We start from the raw sequence: 20,903 nt of genomic DNA, 5'->3' as shown, positions 1-20,903 counted from the left end.
TGAATATATGGCAAGTAACGGTATGAGGTGCCAGGTGACAGCACGCCCTGTGTGAAGTGGCATGCGACATGGCACGAACCTGGCAGTCGTCAGTACGACCTACCACTTGACAGTACTACCTGTTAGGTGTCATTGTTGACCTGCCACTTGACTGACCTGCCATATGACGCTACGACCCGCCAGATGAAAGCATGGCCTCCCTGGTGAGAAAGTACGAGTGCCTAGCGACATTTCTGCCTCCCTGCTGTCAGTAGGACTTGCCTGGTCACAGCGTAACCTGTCGCTCGTCGCTAAGACGTGCCAGGTAACAGTATGACTAACCAGGTAACAGTATGACCTGCCAGGTAGCAGTATGACCTGTCAGGTACCAGTATATCCTGCCACGTAGCAGTATGACCTGCCAGGTACCAGTATATCCTGCCACGTAACAGTATGACCTGCCAGAGACCGCTTCAGTACATTTAATTTGTGTGGTGAGTGTTGCACAGTTCATCCATCATGTTGTTCAGACGGAGACCTACACACACCCACAAGTTATCGCTCAACTACAGTAGTTATCGTTCACCTCTCCACTGGTAAACAGCCTGTGTTCCTGCGTCAGATGTTTTACTGTTGCTTCCTATTGATGTGTCCAGCCCATGAGCACACCCCTGCCCCGCCCATGAGTAGCCCCCTGCCCCGCCCATGAGTAGCCCCCTGCCCCGCCCATGAGTACACCCCTGCCCCGCCCATGAGTACCCCCCTGCCCCGCCCATGAGTACACCCCTGCCCCGCCCATGAGTACACCCCTGCCCCGCCCATGAATACCCCCATGGCCTCCGCTGGCCACGTTAGTGTGGTCGTTAGTCTTAACTCCCCACACAGAAGTCAAGATCCAGTTCTTTCATCCATAATTTATAAAGTTAGCCACGGGACTAGTCTCTTGTTGCTTTATATAGTGATCAGAGTCTTCAATTCATTTATAAGTTATATTGATATAAAGCCTTATTAACCCGTATTGTTTTATGGCAAGGTGAATATAAGTTGCTCTCACTCGAGTGTGTGTGTGTGTGTGTGTGTGTGTGTGTGTGTGTGTGTAAATCGTCAGAGTGCGTCTTTAACGAGTGCGTTAAGGTATTTCAGATGGTGGAAAGTTCAGAGATCAACCACCTCCTCCTCCTCACCCAGGGAAGTGCACGGTATCTTCGTTAGTTTGTTGTCGTGTCCGTGATCAACGTAGTCACTCGCTTGGACTAGTGAGATGTTCCAGGGAGGACGATGAATGCACAGGTGTGCCACGGGAAGCAATGTGACCATAGTATGGCTACTAAGTTGTTTCCAGAGGTCCTGAAAGCAACACAGGTGCTAAAGGAAACTCCGAAATCGTGGTAATGCTGACAGGCGTGATGGTAGCATGATTGCCGAGGAAGGCACTGTAGCCACGGTAATGCTGACAAGAGGTCATGATAGTGGCATAATAGGTGACTACTGGTAGTCCTTAGGTACAAGGTACCAGTGATGATTCTTCATGAAGCTGTTGATGCATTGTTCTGGTGGAAGTGCATTGATCCCCCACACCACGCTCAGTCCCCCATTGCGACCTGGTCAAGAGCTGGACTGGTGATACAGTACATATGTTGATGGTCGTGGACGTTAGAAGAACTGATTATACAATGAAGGTGTAGGGAGGACCTAGGATAAATAAGGGAGAGGACATGGAAGACTTGAGGTGAGTATGGGAGAGAAAATGGGAAAGACCTGAGGATGCGTGTGGGTGGTGGCATGGTCAAGACCTGGAGTGAATGTGGGTGAGGACATGGAGAAGACCTGGGGTGATTACGTGGAGGGTAGGACATTTATTAGAATGATAAAGAGGTTGGGAAAGACGTGGGATGTGTATAACTGAGTACTCTAAGAGGAGCCAGAAAGGAAGTGAAGAAACTTCTTGAAAGCGAAACAGACGAAGAAAAATAAACTCATAATAACCTGGATCTTCTTAAACTTTGTAACTCCTCATTTCATGAAAAGATTTCTGGGTCGTCCTGATCATTACGCTGTGACTTTCTAGCCACAGCTGCACTCTGCCAGATTTGTGTGACACCTGGTAGAGTAAACCGTCGGATTGGCCCTGCGCGATACGGGCTAACGTGCCCAGTCGCCCATAAAAACATATCAAAAGCTACAGAAAATTCTGGGCCTTGCGCAGCGTTTGCCTCCCCTCGTGTACACCCTCAGCTCATCAACACACGGCACGATCATCAACGCTCCCCTTCTCCATCAACACACACCCTATATTCCCTTTCAGACTGAACAGTAATCAAGAAATAAACCTGTGCTCACGTCCGCAGCAGCTGCGTAGTCGCCCCGTAGCAAGGGCGTACGCAGGGTGGGTTTGAGCACTTTCCAACTTGCGTAGCTAATTATAGCTTGCATATTTGGTGTGGTATTCATAAAACGTTGGAGGGGGCGGGCGGCAGAAGTGTGTCTGAGGCCCTAAAACTGACACATGGAGGAGCCCCGAGACCACATATTCCCGGGTAGGTCTCGTATGGTTGGCCTTCAGGAGGTTACGAGAACTTTCACCACCGATGCTACTTCATATACTGTGAGCGTTACAAGAGCCCGTCACCAGCACTAGCTCACTCTGGGGTTGTAACAAGAGTTGTCACACTCCCTCGCTGTGGGTGTTACTCAAGCTGTTACCGAAACTACATCACTCAGGAGTGTTACAAGAGTTGTGGACAGTGTTACTTCAATCAGGTGTTATTACGAGAGCTGTAACCAGTGCTGTTTTTCACCTTGGGGGTGAACTGTCATCAATACTAACTCACTCTGGGAGTGATGCAATAACCGTCACCTTTGCTATCTTCGTCACGGAGTGACACAAGAGGCGTCAAACGTGTTACCTTATTCTGGGAACGTTACAAGAAGTGTTTTTGGCACTAACGCTGTCTCTCTCTCTCTCTCTCTCTCTCTCTCTCTCTCTCTCTCTCTCTCTCTCTCTCTCTCTCTCTCTCTCTGGGGTGATACAGGAGTGTTCTTTAGAACTGCTTGTATTTAGGGCTTGTTACAGTATTTTTCACCCGCGCTATTTCAGTATGGGTTATACATGAGCTGTCTACAGGGGTGCGTTATATATGGGGGTGTTATGCTTGTCGTCTCTACTGCTACCTTTCCCCACTCAGTACTGCCTCACTCTGCGGGTATCACCACTACTGTTTTAGTCTGGGTCGCTTACAGGGCTGTCTTGTGTCATGCTCCACTCGAGGGATCGTTGCACGAGCAAACAGCACGCCAGTCTGCCTGACCGTGGGGGTGTGTTCTACAAGATCTTCTAGTGTTACCATCTTGTTCTGGGGGTGTTGTCAGAGCTGCTGCCACTAATTCTACCACCTTGGAGGTGTTTCAAGAGCTTCATCCCCGGTGCCTGCTCATTGGGAAGTGTTCCAAAAGCCAGTTTCGGAACCACCACATCACCTGGAGTGTGTCAACAAAAGCTCTTGGCAGAACCGTTTCGTTCGTGCTTTATCTTCAGAATCCGACTCTATGTTTGGTATCGGAACTTCCTCCGGCACTCCCTCGTTCTGACGTCGTTCCATGAGTCGTGATGATTACCGCCTCCTGCCACCAGGGGTCTGGCTTATTCTCGGCAAACTTAGGCTTCACTTGGAGTCCCTCGGTCTAGCAAACGCTGCCACGAGCTAATGGATCGTGAATGAGGGAAAAAAAAAATCCCGTACATGCTCGTCTTTTCCCGCGTGAGTGAGGTAGGTTCAAGAATAGATGACCGAGCCTTAGAGGAAGATGCCTCACCTGGCCCCTGCTCTGTTATTTCTTTTAGAAAGTAATAAAGGAAGGGAGGAATTCCATCCACCCATTTCGTAGGCTCCCTGTGCTTCACGCAGGGAATGCGTAGACAGTATTCTTTCTTCCCTATATATAATTAAGAAGACGAAAGGCGCCACATTCAATATTGTCCTCAACTTAGACGACCATAATTACTTTTTCCTTTTTCTTTAGCTTGGGATGGAGCCTAACTTAGGGTGGAGCCCATCCGTCTCTTCAGTAAGTCAATCACATGAGGTTTTGTGGTTGATTTACTTACAAGTAGATCATTTCTTCTAAAAAAAAAATATATTTGACGAGTTCAGGTTATCGCACTAATGACTTTTCACATGCATTCAGGTAATTCTTTTTGATATTCGTATCTGGAAATATCACCAAATGACTTTGGCCTCAATCTGTCAACGTCAGTAATAACGCTTTACTATCCATTAGTGCTAATTCCGGTAATATAAAGTAATTTATTATAATTGTGAGAATGCACGAATTTATAAGAGAAGATGGAAATTACCGGCCAGACCGGTAACGTATGAAATTACTTGCTAATTTGGCCTGTCGCTCAATTATACTAATTACTCTCATGTGTGTGTGTGTGTGTGTGTGTATCTGTGTCTATGTGTGTGACGTAATTCGACCTGCTTGAGATGACGACACTCTTCATGAAACGCCATTGATGTATTACCACCAGAGCGCATGCTCAGTACAGGGGTCACCCGACAGGGGTCACCCTTTCCTATATATAATCTTGCTCACTTTTCCTTCATGAATATCTTTAGCTTCTCTTACGAGTCTTCTCAGTCTTGCCTCTCTGGGGTCACCCCCCACGTCCCTGCTGTCTCTGCCATCGCCAACTTTGCTTCATAGACCCGACCCGACCCGACCCGACCCCCCCATCACCGCTCTGCCAACCTATTCGCCTGCCTTTTCAATTTGACCCCTATATCAACCCCTTGATTCCCCCTTTCCCATCAGTACCCTCACCTGTTGGCTCATTTGTCCTCTCCTGTGCACCTCTCTCCCACTCACGCTCGCCCTCTCCCTCCTAACACACTGTTTATACCCATCCTCTTTTTGTTTTTTTTTCCTCTCCTAATTATGTCAGCTCACCCTTCGCCCGGGTGTGTCGTTTCCCTTGTTCAAAGTGGGACTTTGCCCACCCCACTCTGGCTGCCCTCAAGTGTGTTCCCTCTGATCTGAAATATTCAGTTTTCCCTTCAATTTTTTTAATTCAACTCGTTTTTTTTCTGTATCGTTTTATCAAAAATATTTTTCTATGCGTAAAGTCATTCTGGTCGCCGTGATCGCTGTCTCTGCCGTAAAGTTTTTTCAACGGATTATATAAACTTTCTTTTGCCGCTGATTTTTCCCCCTTCACGTCGGAATTGTATTTAAAACCATCCTTTCCATCCACAGACTTACCTTTCGTTTTATTAATCCTTTTGTATAACCAGATATTTTCTCGTTACCCTGCTACTAGAAGTTGCGCAATATGGGGGTTGCACGGGCCTTTAGAAAGGCTCTTGGGTAACACTAGGGCTTTTTCATAGATATTGTGTAGTTACAGATGACTAGCACGACACATCCCTAGTCTCCTCGTATTTCACATTCTGCTTATCTTTTCTTTCCATGGATTTAAGCTTACCATCAACTGCCTTGCATCCCAGTATCGTCTGTGTATCATGTCATGTTCTTTTTCCTTCCCTTCCACCTTACTTCATTCGCCTCCCACCACCATCCTCCTCACCCTCTGTTACCAAGAGAGCACACCAACTTGGACTACTGGTATTAAAGTATTCTCATAGTGGACCTCTAGCCCAATGGGCCGAGACAACAGTAATACTGCAGATAAATGTTTCTTCTGTTTGATGCGAAGTTTTGGGGGGTCGTGTGACTGAGACCCAGTGGTCTGTTTCTGTTTGAACTCATTTGTGTAGTGAGAATGATAACATTCGTGTCACAGTCCTGGAGTGGGTAGGAGTCGTGCGTCATGTTATCTAAACATTTTCCCTTCCTTCCTCACAGTGTCTTTTAAAGGATCAGTGAAATATGGAGGTCGTCGGCAGTGCCGTACCGACGTACAGTGGTGATGACAGGAACCATCTTACATCCTTGTCAGGATTGTTCGTTCTAGCTTAGTGTTTCAGTACCAGGCATCACTTGTATGTCCTTCCTTTGTATGCACCATACACCTCCCCTTTGTGTGTGTGTCTGTGTGTGTGTGTGTGTGTGTGTGATCCGATATTGAAATGGAAAAACCCTCGTCATTCTGTGATTGTAATAATCAGAGAAATGGTTTTAATAAGTAAGAGTATGGCAGAAATATGTAGCTCTTCTACCTCTTTTGTTTTTTTTATCTAAAGTGGAATCGGAACCCTTTCACCGTATTAAGGCATCATTGGACACGGGGTTGGAAAGTGTCTCGCCACTGATGAAAGGCATCATTGATCGAACATGATTAAGAAATTGGCCATATGACCCGGTCCAGCACGGCCTCCTCCACCTGAGACTGAGCTATTCCACTTTGCTTGGATGACAGTAGAATCACAACATGTCGGGTAGGCCTCAGAATTCTAAAGAGAAAAAATTAAATTCATTTCAGGAAAGACGTTATCTTTGTCGTCTACATTTATGTAGATTCTAGGTACCTTTAAAGGAGGGGCAGTAGTACGACATTATCATTATCATATGAAACTTAGGAAAACAAACTCACAGAAACAAACCTTTGGCTGGCTTCAACACTACGTCCAGACCTTCAGTGGACATGGATAAAGCTTAAAAGGGATTAGTCGGATAGTAAGAAAGACTTCCGTAAGAATGGCGACTGATTGGTTCGTAAGGATGGCGACTGATTGGTTCGTAAAGATGACGACTGATTGGTTCATAAGGATGGTGACTGATTGGTTCGTAAAGATGACGACTGATTGGTTCATAAGGATGGTGACTGATTGGTTCGTAAAGATGACGACTGATTGGTTCGTAAGGATGCGACTGATTGGTTCGTGAATATGACGACTGATTGGTTCGCAAGGATGGCGACTGATTGGGTTGTAAGGATGGCGACTGATTGGTTCGTAAGTATGGCGACTGATTGGTTCGTAAGTATGGCGACTGATTGGATAGAGAGATTTAAGGCAATATCCCCTGCATACTGGTCATGTAGCAACAGTCGTGTCAGAGGCCATTAGGCTCCTTCCTAATCATCCGGCATGGTGACATCAGAGTTAAACAGTAAACAGTGATTGGTTGACCAGTCCCTCCTCAACCATGTTTCTGATATTCTCCCATGATTTATGTTTTCCATCATCTCCTCTGTTACTTGCTATATTTTTCCCTGCCTAGAACATTTTCTTCCTGCATCACACCTTGAACATCCTTTCCTCTAACCATTTTATCACCTTGTTTTCCAATGTCATCTTCGTAACCTCCTTTATCCTCTTTCACTCTTCATTATGTCTCTTGCCTCATGCTATCCTGTCTTCTCTTCATCTCCCTTTGATCATATTTTCCTCCAGGTATGCATTCTTCCTTCGGTCCTTTCATTATCGATTAATTACTTAGCCTTTCTCCCTCGCCCTCAGCCCGCCATTCTCACCTTGTCCAGCTGCTCTTATCTTCCTCACCCTGGCAGGCTACTCTCGTCACCCTCACCTTTCGCTCGTCACCCCTCACCTTCAGCCCATTACCCTCACCCTGGCAGGCCATTTCTTCTTTCTTACATTTTTACTTCTCGTTTTCATGGGAGTTCACATTTTCCCCCCCTTTATTGTCACATTTTTTTTGTGTTTAAACTTGTCCCATTAATGTTCTTTCGAAGTTCCGCCGTGGTCCATTTTTACTGCTCGATCACTTTCACAAACTTCATCCCAGTTCGGCCTTCCTATATATTTTGCAGAGTGTTTGGCTTCCTGTATAAGTCAATTATTAGCTTTTATGATGTGTGTGATTTTTCTCTGGAATTTCTTTAAGAGGTGTGTTTACCGTGAGGTCTCCTTAACAAGTTCCAGCAAGGATTTGTTCATGATAATAGTGGTTGTTCTTTTGATATTTTGTTGACTAGAATCCTGGCACGAATTATTGTTTTATGGATAGACGTTGTGAGAAGATGATCTAGAATTATAAACATCGGTGAGAGTGTCCTATAAACGTTTTCTTTTGTTTTATTTAGCTTTTTTTTTTTTTGGTTACGTAGGAAGCTCCAGTCACAATCAAAAGACCCCATCAAAGCCGGGCCTTAATTGAAATATAAAGAGATTAATGGAAAGGAAAAAGAAGAGAAGAGGGAAAGTATTTACGAATTTTGGAGGAAGTGAAAAACTTGTCTTTTATTAAGTGCTTGGTCGTAGTTATTGGCAAGGGACATGTGACGGTAGAGAGTTTCAAGGTGTCCAGGTGTAGGGAAAATACTTAGTTATCAAAACGGCTCACCCTCGAGTTGATGAAGGCCACACAGTAGTCGTGTGACGCAGCAGCTTGCCCAGTATTGCATGGTTTAGCTAGTGGTGGGGGCACACAAGTAGCAAGCTCACAAGAGCAAGAACAAGTAGGTAAAGAAGAGGGGAAAGTGGACCAACATTACGGTGTAAGGCAAGTGAGTAAAAATTTTGAAGCTTGTGTGGGAGAGTTGATAAGTTGGATTGCTTTCAACTCGACTCTCTCAAGCAAATATGGAGAACTAGAACCATCCTCGGATGTGAGAGCGGTATTCCACACAAGGAGGACGGATCAATCCTTTTCCTGAACGAAGCTACTGTTCGGAAGAAATGATATCTCGACATCTACACAGGACTCCAGTTCTTTAGAGGCGGGGGTCCAAGATAGTGTGGATGTTACATTAATACCAAGTATGTTCATTGAGGCAAGAGGTAGAATTATAGAACCGTCAAAGGAGAGAAAAAAGTTGAGGAATTTTCGATATAGAGAGATCGGCAGAAATTGGGTCTTGGAGGCATTAAACTTAACTAGATTTCGTTTACCCCTCTGTGATATCCTGTCCAAGACTGACTTTATTAAGGAAGTTGTGTCGAAACGAGATTTAGATCGAGTGAGAGAAGACGCAGACTTGAAGGAAGTGGAGTAATGCAGTGTTGAGTTGTCAGCATATTGAGTGCATCTGGTTCTTTGTAAGAGAAAGGAAATCGTTGTTAAAAAGGAGAAGAGGTGTAGGAGACAAGACAGAACCTTGAGGGACACCGCTGTAAATAGAAAAAGTGAGAGAGGCTGATCCATTAACAGCCATGGAGATAGATCGGCCAGAGGAAGCAAAATGAGGGAGGAATGCCAGAAGGGCAGACCTGAGATATGAGACTCCGATGCCAAACCCTGTCAGAAGTTTTGGATATGTCAAGGACAACTACATGAGATTCCCCAAAATCTTTCAGGGATGATGAACAGACATTAGTTAGATGGGAAAGAATATTATCAATAGATCTTTCCGTATGGAAGCCATGCTGATGATCAGATAGAAGAATTTGAGATTCAATATGTCTGATGATATGGGGTTGAGGAGGAATTCAAAGACTGAAAAAAGTAGATGTCAAAGCAACAGGACGATATTTCAAGGAGTTTGAATGGCCACCCTTCTTAGGGACGGGATGTACCGACGCATGCCTAAAAGGAAAAGTTCTTGTTTTTGAATAGAAACGAAACAGCCGAGCAAGCACAGATGCAAGTTCGGAGGCACGCTCTTCCAATACACGGGGATGGATACTATCAAGAGCTATACGCCTTGCTTGTGTCCAGAGAGAGAAGCGCTTTTCGGACAGTCTGAGAAGGGATTACGGGGAGATACATAGGATTAGGAAGAGGAGCATCAGGGGTTGAAGGACTGTTAAAGTCATCCAATATAGAACTGGAGTAGAAAGGAGAACCTGATAGTGTTGCTTTGTATTCGGAAGAGCAGCTATAGTACCATCGGATCAGATGAGTGAAGGAAAGGTAGAGCGACAGATGTTGTTAGCGATGCATTAGGTAAGAAGAGGAAGAGTTACCAGTGGATGACGAGGAGAGGTTATCGCATTTCTTTTGAATAAAGGAAAGCTGAATGGGAGTCGGAGTGAGGTGAGTTTTTCGAGGCCCAATATGCGTGATCCCTTGCCTGAATGGCCTCAGAACAGGAGCGGCTGAACCATGGATTGGAGGAAGTCTTCGCCTGGGAGAATGAGGGGATAAATGCTTGCATTCCCGCAACAATAACCTCTGCAATGCGTTTGGCGGAGACAGAAACTTCACCACATAGGAGACATTAATTTACCCAAGGGAAGTCAGAAAAGAATTTAGGAATGTTACCCCAGTCACCTTTCTTGAGGTGCCAATATTTACGTTTAGAAGGGGCTGCTGGAGGAAGAGGTACCGTTAAGATAGATACATTTATGAGAGAGTGGTCAGATGAACCAGTTTGCGGTGAGATTGTGTAGCTACAGCTCGAAGCATTGAAGGTGCTCTAGTATCATTGAGAATGGAGAACATGAGGACTCTCTCTCTCTCTCTCTCTCTCTCTCTCTCTCTCTCTCTCTCTCTCTCTCTCTCTCTCTCTCTCTCTCTCTCTCTCTCTCCCCCTAACGGAGGCTCAATAACAATATTTTCGGTAGAGGTTGTGCAGAATAAGGCGCTTGGTGGAGGTCGCTGAGATGAGGGCAGATGATGTCATACATCACCACACCGGCAGAACACAACAACGTTTAGGAATATTTAGTTACTGGTACGCAGTATATTTCGTTGCACTTACTATATAGGCAAATTTCGCTCTTTTTTCATGGATTTTCTTGTAGCCGATCTAAGTTGGTAAAGCGTATTTCTCGTAAATAGATATAAAAAAAACCAGCTCACACTTGTTTAATAAGAATGATCAGCACGAGTAAAGTCAACTAAATGGTCCCTTTTAGCCATTATATTTATAACGGTATCTTCGTAGCTTGTCCTGGATAAGAGAGCTGGTCGGGACTGGACAAGAGGCGTATCTTTACTAACCCTGGACAGGCTTGCTCCTTAGAGTTGGCCCGGCGAGTGTCTTATCTAACTGTGGACAGTAAAGTACCTCAGGATTGACCCGACATGTTTCTTACCTATCTCTGGCCAAGAGAGCACCCCAGGGCCAGCTCGATGTTTATCCCATGTAACCTTGGCCAGAAAATCTCCTTAGGGCCGGACTGGCGTGTGTGCTAACCTTGGGCACTGGATGTTATCAGCCAAGCACGTCTTGCAGGGCCACTAGCTTGTGATAAACTCACTCACGTATTCATGAATATTCTTTGTGACCATCTTTCTTGCCAGGTTTCTTTATGGCCTTCCCTACTTCGACTTGGTGCTCTTTTTTTTTTTTTTATCCTTCTTTCTGTCGCTGTGAGGACTATGCTCCGCCAACGAACTTCATACCAACACAAGAGCATTTTTGCCAATGTTGACATTGATCTCAAGTTTCATACTTCAGGGACTTTGTCCTGCCTTAGACCGAGCAGTATACTCCTCTTTGTTGATATATCTGACTGAAAAGAAAAGACAAGGCTTACGCCGACCTCTGCATTGTCTATAGTAACTTTAGTGATGTGATGTGAATAGTATGCTATCTGTCCCGTCCCTAATGTACGTCAGTAATGTGACAAGAGGCACCTTAAGTTGTCTTTTGTATGTATCATTGCAGGAAGCTTTCCATCTCTCTACCTCGCCTCTCACCAGCGTACTCCCCTCTTCACTGTTCCCTGAACATGCCTTTATCCATCTTCTATCTTCGTTGATCAGGTGCGAGAGAGAGGCGGGGGCGTGAGCCTGGCGCCAGTCCAAAACCTGGCACAGACAAGTATTCTATACTAAAAAGTATGTGTTGTGAATGTGCCTGTCACTTTCTTTCTTCGCTAACTCATCCCTCAGCTTATGGCTGCTGATTTCCACCAATAGATGCCATCGTACACCTCCACTGTTCACTGAGGAGAAACTTACAGATCGACGCACGCAAATAATTTGGCGGTCGTCTCTTGCCATTAGTTTTGCTTGGTTTTAAACCATCGCACAGCCTAGAGGTACCCCACGGAGATACACAAATTCAAAACGCACCCAGTCCTACCGCGATACACATCCATGTAGGTCGTCTCGTGTAGAGAGTGATATATACACTACGCTGCCTTGGTGGATAGTTATGCTCGCTACCCAGTGAACACCATATGGCAGTAATGTGTTGTACTGGCGTCCGTGGTGCACCCTCTAATCCTCACTGGCCAAGACTCGCGGGGTCGTGCATGTATAGGTTTGAATCCTGATCGCGGCGGTCGATCCACAATGAGGGCATGATTATAGCAAATTGATGTTTAGCATCGACCATTTCCTCATGGGTGTCCCTGCCTCATTCAATGGTATCATTTTTCTGACATGATTGATGGAAGGTTAGATTATGTTTTCCTAGTAGGCTGGTTATATCTTTCGCCACTCCTTTTATCACCACAGCGACGACAAAAACATTGACGTCCACACACACACACACACACACACACACACACACACACACACACACATCAGCCCCCATACTAACCAGCGACCTACCTTTTCGGCAGGTAAAAGCACGGGCATCGTTACGAACACAAGGATCACCCACGGGACACCCTCCGCCTTGTACGCCCGCAGTCCCTCCAGGTACTGGGAAGACGACGCTAAGGTCCCCGCGCACTCCCACGCCTCCTGCAAGGACATCGCCAGGCAGTTGGTCGAGAATGAGCCTGGCAAGAACATTAATGTGAGTAATAGTAGAGTAGACAGTACCCTGTGTGTGTATGTGTGTGCGTGTGTGTAGCTTTAGCACACACACACACACACACACTCTTCGCGGTGTAGTGCTTAGTGTTACTACCATGAGTCTCCACGGGCAAGCCCAGGGTCAGACCCGCACGAGTTCGAACTCTGGCCGTGGCTGTCGGCCTTCACCCGACCCAGGTGTTCATCCTTTTACTTGGGACTGGTCTTTAAATGGGTACCCGGTTTAGACTGGGTTGTGTGTGTTTGTGTGTGTATATATATATATATATATATATATATATATATATATATATATATATATATATATATATATATTAAGAAACGGGCAGCAGTAGTGTAAAACTCTCTCCCCGTTACACAAATTGTGACAGTAATCACACACATGACATTAAGCAAAAAACATGTTAAAAAGATGTGATGACGTGCTTGTATTGCATAAGAGAGGTGATGGATGGAATAGAATGAAAGCATGCATAAGAAGCAGCATAATGTTTGGTAGATGTTCAACACCCTTCCCCTTTCAGCACAAATAGTTAATTACATTAAATTTATTACACACACTTCTCTTGACTCATACAAAGCTCATGGTCCAGACGAAGTTTTATCCATATATGTTAAAGATGTGTGTAGATATACTAGACAAACATGTTAAAGATGTGTGTAGATACAGTAGACAAACATGTTAAAGATGTGTGCAGATAGGCCAGACAATCCTCATGAAATAATGTTCAAGATGTGGTGGCTAGAGAAAGGCAGAGTGGCAAGGGGAATAGATGGGGGCACGCGTCATAGCTGTCTGTTAGAAAGACAATCGGGAAAAATTACTGAACTATAGACTTTCAGATCCAGGACTACACAGTGGTATCAAAACCCGCCTGTTATGAGATCATCAAGCCGTGGTGATGAGAATTTAGTGTTATAGCTGGAGGAACATAACATTCGGGTTTAGAACCTGAACACACAGGTTGCGCGACCTTAAGGACTTCGTTGTCAAACCAGAGACCATTGATTTTAGAATGTTGTGAGATCGTAGACTTGTGAGATGATGATACCACAGTTCTATAACACCTGGGTTAAGGCTTCAGAGTTAGGGTTAGAGTATCATAACACTCTTGCTGTCATTTGTCGTGTGTTGTTACTTCATAGAGACGTGGATGGAAGTCTACTGAGTTGTAGTATTGTGAGAGGCCGACCCGAAGGATATACTACGTGGTAGGCAGGGAATAGGCGAGGATTCTGCGATGACCTGACCGTGTCTGCACGTGTCAGGCCGTCACCATACCTTTGTACGCGTTGTGCCCGTGTGGGGCCTGGTTGTGGATAGGGAGCTATATTTTCGGTCCATTATACGTGACAGCTAAAGAATGTGTGTGTGTGTGTGTGTGTGTGTGTGTGTGTGTGGGTTTACTCCACACAGCGTCAGGCAGGTTCCTGCTTCTCTCCCTTGCTCAGCCACCATCGTCTCCCTTGCTCAGCCACCATCCAAGGTTGAGTGAGAGTAAGACCGCAGAACTTCCATAGTGAAGCGTGCATCTTTCTCTATCCCACTTGGCATGTGTCAAGACAGGTCACCTCAGCACTCACGTATTCTGCCGCAGTATACAATGTTCTCCCTCGCTGAATCTCTGACCCCCCTGAGTAAAACACCCTTACCGTAGTTGGTGGAGGAGGTTAATGTGGACTGCAGCTTTAATTCTCTAGGTCAAGATTAATTTGTTTGTTCCGCTAGCGTTTCTCCGGGTCTAATGACACACATACACCAAAAAAAATTTCCCCTCGTAAAGATATTTAATGTGTTTATGCTGAAGGCAGCGGCGACCCAACACATTACGTGTGGTCACTGGTCTTACTTCATCTCTTTAACACACCACCCAACCACCCACCCACTCGTCACAGGCGCTAGTTTGTCTAAATGTTCTAATTGTCATATGAGAATTTTACTTCCCATTTCACTGGATGGCATTTATCTTCTAAGACCCGTGTTTTGGGGATTATAAAACAGTAAACGACTTTAATTTTTCTTGCTTCGAGAAGAGTAGGTAAAGGTAATCTAATACAGGTATTTGAAACGATCAGAATGTGATATTCTTGATCTAACAGACCACGTAAGCATGAGTAGATCCAAGCAAATGCCTTATGTACCCGATGATGTTACATTATATTTTACATGAACAATATCTCTGCTCACTCACATTCCCCCTGCAACACCCTCTCATTACATCCTTCAGCTCCTCGCACTACTCACTGGCCCTCTACTTCCTCAAACCCCATCTCTGACTCGTTTTTTTTCCTTTCAAACGTTCCAGTTACGTACAAACGTTCTTCTCGGCACGGAACTTGAATTAAAAAAAAAAAAAAAACGAAAAGTAGGTAAGGAATTGGAAAAAAAAAAATACGAGAATTATGAATGAATTTTCGAGAAAGTGGTAGGTTGTTCTGTGACAAAGAGACAGATCATAGCTGTTAGAGAACATGAGATGGGGAAGGAATTCCAAAGCTACACTGTGAAGAGAACGAAATAGAGATCACAGCAGTCCATCCTTAAGTTGCCAAAGGTTGCAGTGTTATCATGTGACTCAGTGGCTTGCAGAGTACTGCCTGGTCTAGCTAATGTCAGTAGCATGCAAACACCAGCTATTCCAAGGAGAAACCGGGATAATATCTTTATCAGAGGGAAATATAACCCACAGTGAGGTGAAAGAAAAGTGGGTCAAGTTTTTGAGGTCAGATTGACATAGTAATCGGATCGAATTTCATTGGACTCTGTTGTTTCCCTAAGTCCACTGAATAAGTAATCGGATCGAATTTCACTGGACTCTGTTCTTTCCTTAAGTCCACTGAACAAAAGCCGCTCCAAATGTGAGAAAGGTATTCCATACGAGAACGAATAAATCCGAAGAAATCCTTCGGCGTCTAAGCGAATAAGACAAGTATTTGAGTAAGATATATTATAGGTGTTAAGGTGACACTCTAATCATTGTTAATTGTTGGAGTCATAGAGCTATCCAGGGAAATGGTGACGCCGTGAGGAGTTTTAGAACGAGAAAAAGAAATGAATATCAGAAGAGTTAATCTTAAGTAGGTTATATGTGCTCCATTCTGATATCCTATTAAAATCTGAGTTCATAGAATTAGTTATGAGGAAACGAGAAGCTGATGATGAAGCAGGAAAAGATGGAGTGTATTTATGGAGTGCTTGTGAGATTAGGGCACTCATTAACCTATGCCGTCTTAGTTACCGTTAATTATGAAATGATCAAATTAAGGAGTTGATTCAGTAGTGTATCGGTGGTTTTTTTAAGAAAATTATTCTATGAAGAGTATAAACAAAGTAGGAAACAGGTGAGACAATGTCGAAGTCATTCAAAGTGGAATAAAAAGAAAGCAATAAAACCACAAAGAGTGAGTTTGTGACAGAAGGATGATCATCTTTAGTCTCGTCAGTCCACAAGTGAAGAAATGATGGATTGACAAGAAGCTATCAAAGGTGATATTTAGCAGAGAAAGTTTTCAAAGAAAGAGGAGTAGAGATTATCACACTTCATTCAGATGCAGGAGTAATTCACCTTACGAGTGATATATATAATTATTTATTATACATAATCGCTGTTTCGCGCGCCAGCGAGGTAGCGCCAGGAAACAGACGAAGAATGGCTCATCCACTCATATACACATATATGTACATAAACGCCCACATCAACACACATACATACATATTCATATCAGCATATCCATACATATACATACACATACGCAGACATTACATACATACACATGTGCCAATTCATACTTACTTGCCTTCATCCATTCCTGTCGCTACCCCGCCGTCTTTGCTATCTGTTGATGCCGTCTTTGCTGTCTGTTGATGCCGTCTTTGCTGTCTGTTGATGCCGTCTTTGCACTCCTTTTTTTAGGTGCTCATGGGTGGAGGGCGGCGACACTGGATACCCACGACAGTGTACGACCGAGAGGAAAGGAACCAGCGCGGCCGACGGACGGACGGCAGGAACTTACTGGACGAGTGGGTCCATGACAAGAAGACTCGCGATCTCAATGCCGAGTACGTGTGGAACAAGGCCCAGTTCGACAAGGTGGACCCCAGGCATACCGACTACCTCCTCGGTGAGTGTAGACAGTCTTGTGTTGCGATACCTGCTGGCTGCGAGTGTCCTTGCTGTTGAAAGTACTTTCTGGCGAAGCAGACTTGAGGGATAAGTATATTTGGTAGGTGAGGGTAGGTACGTGTTGGCTAAGAATCTTTGGAGTGTGTACTATCAAAGGCAACGAACGTCTTGGCTGTGTATAATGACGTAGTAACTAAAAGGTTAAGAGACTGGGCCACACACGAGTGTAAAACTCTCGCCCCGTATTAGCGGATAGTAATCACGCAAACACTAGGGGGGTCTTCCCCCACGCACTCATTAATGGCCTCTCCCATACCACCAGGTGTCTTCGGCTACTCACACCTGGACTTCGAGGTAGACCGTAATAAGGGTCCTACGGGCGACCCGTCCCTGGCAGAGATGACCGTCAAGGCCATACAGATCCTGCGCAAGAACCCCCACGGCTTCTTTCTCATGGTCGAAGGTGAGCCAAATAGGGTTGTCTGATGACAACTCGATAGCAGGGAAGAGCTACTTAGATGTATGTCATTGTGAAAAGTTGGGAGATGTAAGGGGTAGAGAGAATACCGAGGAGGGAGGAGGAGGTATCTGGGAGAGGGAACAGGAAAGGTGAACGAGGAGACTGGGAAATATAGTGTAGACGGGGCTAGGTAGGGGAAATAAAAGTGAGGAAATTAATGAAAGATAAGTAAATAGGGCAATAATGAGAGAGGTGAGAGGTAACCAGGAAGATAGGTCGTGTGGGTGGGTTAGATAAAGCTGGAAGATGGTGACAGGGAATTTTTAAAAGTCGGAAAGGAAATGAGATGAAAGACAAAAGCAGAATTGGAAGGTAGCAGTCAGCGAAGAGAGACAGTGACAGGAGAATGAAGAAGAGACAAAAGGCGACGTACTGGGAGGAAAGTGATTGAGGCAAACAGTAGAGTTAGGGGAAACGAAAGAGTCGCCTAAAGGTGTGGAATGAGGCAAGAGGAGCAGGTGCTAAAAGGGATGGTGGTAAGGGAAGATAGGAGAGAGGGGAAGAATGAGAGAAAATGAGAACAGAGTAGTTATGAGTGGAAGAAAATTGGGAATGACAAGAGGGAGGCAGCACTCATAAATTGGTGAGAGAGTTGTGAATGGTTTAAAAGGTGGTGAAGGGAGAGGGGGTGTAGGTGTTGATGAGAGAGGGGGAGATGCTGAGAGGTGGTGTTGGTGTTGATGGGAGAGGGGGAGCAGGAGTTGGTGAGGGAGAAAGTGACGTAGCTCACTTGAGGGTGGAGGGAGATGTGAAGAGATTGGAATAATCATTTTCTTAAATCGTTGATTGAATAAGTTTGATCGAGTTTACTTTCTCTGAATTTAAAACTGGATGTTATGACATCCTGTGTCTTTCAGTGTCAGATAAACTTAACAACCAGTATTTCTGAAGGACGTAAAAGTCTAAAACATTTGCATTAGATAATCTAACTTTTTGCAAAATCTTAATTCCCCAAAAAGGTGTTTACAGTAAGAAATGAAATTTTATTTGTCATAATAATCAGTCAGTTTGAATCTACTTTTTCAGTATTAATTAGGAGGACTTCCCTTGAAATAAACAAAAGGTCTCATATTTTCAAGCTTCATATTTACTGATTCGTGAGTACATGATTTTCAGCGGTGGGTAAAGGTGGAAATAAGTGTAATGAGAGAGGTAGAGGGAATAGTCAGTGTATGGTAGAGAAGACAGAAAGTTGGGAGGAGATAAGTAGAGATGGATGGGACTAGTCACTTTAAGGTAAGAACATAAATAGATGGGAGGAGATAAGTAGAGGGGACAGGAACTATGAAAGGAGAATAGAGGATGAGAGAGAGAGAGAGAGAGAGAGAGAGAGAGAGAGAGAGAGAGAGAGAGAGAGAGAGAGAGCAGGTATTGTGAAAGAGGTTGAGATGGATGCAGATTGTGTAGGGAGAGAGAGAGGCATAAAGGCTAGCTGAAATGAGGAGGAAGGTAGAGTGGTGAGATGGAAGGGTAAAGAGGAAAAGAAGAGGGAAGTCATGAAAACTAAGTAGGCGGAGAAGGCGCTTTTGTCTGGGGCAGGAACGCAAAGGGCGGTTGGTGTGAGGAGGAAAGGTAGCGAAAAAAGTTGTGAGGACAGCTTTAGGAAGGGCAGCTGGAGGGAAGAGTAAGGTAGAACAGGCAGATGGAGTAAAGAGGGACATACGAGAGGAGAGGTGGGATAAGGTGGAGGAGTGGAGAGTGCAGAATGTATGAGGTGAAGGACAGTAGAGTGCAGTTGGTGTGGGGGAAAGAGGTAGTGAGGAATTACTGTAAGGATGAAGGCAAAGGCAGCGATTAATATGACGAGATATGTAGATAATGACACTAAAGGAAACTGGAGAATGCGCAGGGGAAGATATCATTAGATATTTCAGTAGTAATAGAGATGTAGACGAGTGAAACTTAAGAAAATGATGAATGTGAGGAGCATAAAGAAATGCAAGGGAGGTAGAAATGGAAGTAGAAATGTGGCAATGTGATAGACAGAAACGGTAGACTAAGTGAGCTGAGATAGAGAGGGGATGAATGAACACCTAGAATTGTTGGGTTAAGATTAAAGGGACAGCTAAAGGGAGAAGAAAAGAAAATTGCGGATGTTGAAGTGGCAGGAAAAGGTAGGGGAGACTTGACTAGAATGAAACAGTTAGCGGTTTAAGGGAGTAGTGGCTGAAGATGTAGATTTAGGTGGATGGGCAGTTTGAGGTTTATAAAATAGCTAGAGGTTTTTATGGTATGTAGAGGTGGAAGGGATATTTAAGTGTTCGGGGACAAGTTCAAAACATTTAGTAGAAGTTAAAAGGACAGTTGGAGCTTCAGGTGGTAGACTGATGTCAGTGGCAGAGATGGAGATCGAGGGAACAGGTGTAGATTAGGGGACCGGAATATGATGAAGGTTTGAAGAAACAAGTGCCGGGTGGAGATGAAATTGTGGGATAAAAAGTGGGCTCAGGTTAAAGAAGGGCACTTCTAAGTTAAGGGAACAGGTGTATGTTAAGCTAGAGGTAGAAATTGGTGTTGTAGGTTGTGAGAACGTGTTAATCCTGTTACAGATCCACTTTGTACCATGATTATAGATCCACTTTGTACCATGATTATTAGCTGAAATAAGATATTCTTGTGCTAGTTAGGAGTAGGTTTCTGAGGATTATGTAATGTAAGATGAACCACAGCTTTTAACCAATCATATAGTTTATAGGGAAGGGAGTGTGTCACCTGGCTGTACTGATGTATACAGTAGTAGCTGTAGTCCAAGCTAGTGCTGTATTTTACAGGTTAATATCGTGGTGCCTTCATGACCGGACTCTGGAGGAGCCACAGAGGATGAGAAAGCTCAGGAAATTGCTTTCACTTTTTTCCTGACTCCGATTTTAGTTTGAAATTCAAAAACTATCGCGCCATTCACCTCTCATTTGATAGAATGGCAGTAGATATTTTACTTTTTTTTACAGAAACCAGGATATTGCTTTGTATCACCATTGACTTTCTTGTCATTAGTATTTTGATCAACTGATATCATCAAGTGATCGACTAAAGACCTTAGCCATTGTTTTCTGTTATTATAAGAATTCCTTTTATTTCAGGGAGGATCTTATGTTAACAACTGTTGTTAACGTGTAACATGTGATTGAATTGTTCTCATATTGTTTTCCTTTAACTTGTATGTCGTACTATTTTGTGTTTATTTTTCAGGCGTACTTACAGAATTTCTAATGCTGCTGTGCCTATGTTTTAATTTGTCCCTGTCTTCGTATCCTACGTCCATTTTACGTTTATTCTATGTATACATGTCCCTTTTAGCAGTGACTTCATGTCTTTCATTTTTTTTTAATATGTTGCCCCTCAGGTTTTTTTTTTTTATATCACTCAGTGCTCTCGGTAGGTGGATCCGTGTGGTTCAGATGCCTAGCTTATGGCACTGGTTACCAGTTGGAGTTGTAATGATCTTGGTCATTGGTTAGCATTCAAGTAATCAGTCCCAGGGATTATATCGGCGAAAGAGTCACATCGCTTTTCTGTGTTAGTAGTGGCGGGTTACCCCATCACTCACTGGTTATCGTGTTAGGTGGAATGAGATCTCATTAGTCATAGAAAACGTGGACTAACACGAGAAACTTTTAAGACAGTCGGAGATGTAATGGTCTTCGGTCATTGGACATCATTCAAGTGATCTTGTGTTCGATCTTAGGTCATGTAGCAGT

The 20,903-nt window shown here is 44.3% G+C and overlaps 1 protein-coding gene across 3 annotated transcripts in view; it reads left to right on the top strand.

Annotated features, from left to right (window-relative positions):
* Window positions 1-20,903, top strand: part of LOC139761640 (alkaline phosphatase-like) — a 656,491-nt gene that overhangs the window by 619,277 nt on the left and 16,311 nt on the right. For all 3 annotated transcript variants that reach the window (XM_071685927.1, XM_071685926.1, XM_071685925.1), the window contains 3 exons: window positions 12,363-12,541; window positions 16,476-16,683; window positions 17,008-17,148. In XM_071685927.1, coding sequence (XP_071542028.1) covers window positions 12,363-12,541; window positions 16,476-16,683; window positions 17,008-17,148 — 528 coding nt within the window. The remainder of the gene's footprint in view (window positions 1-12,362; window positions 12,542-16,475; window positions 16,684-17,007; window positions 17,149-20,903) is intronic.

The sequence above is a fragment of the Panulirus ornatus genome, chromosome 41 (genome assembly GCF_036320965.1).
Source record: "Panulirus ornatus isolate Po-2019 chromosome 41, ASM3632096v1, whole genome shotgun sequence".
Taxonomy (NCBI): Eukaryota; Metazoa; Arthropoda; class Malacostraca; order Decapoda; family Palinuridae; genus Panulirus; species Panulirus ornatus.
Note: the sequence above shows the minus strand (reverse complement) of the source record. Positions and strands in the feature narration are given on the sequence as shown.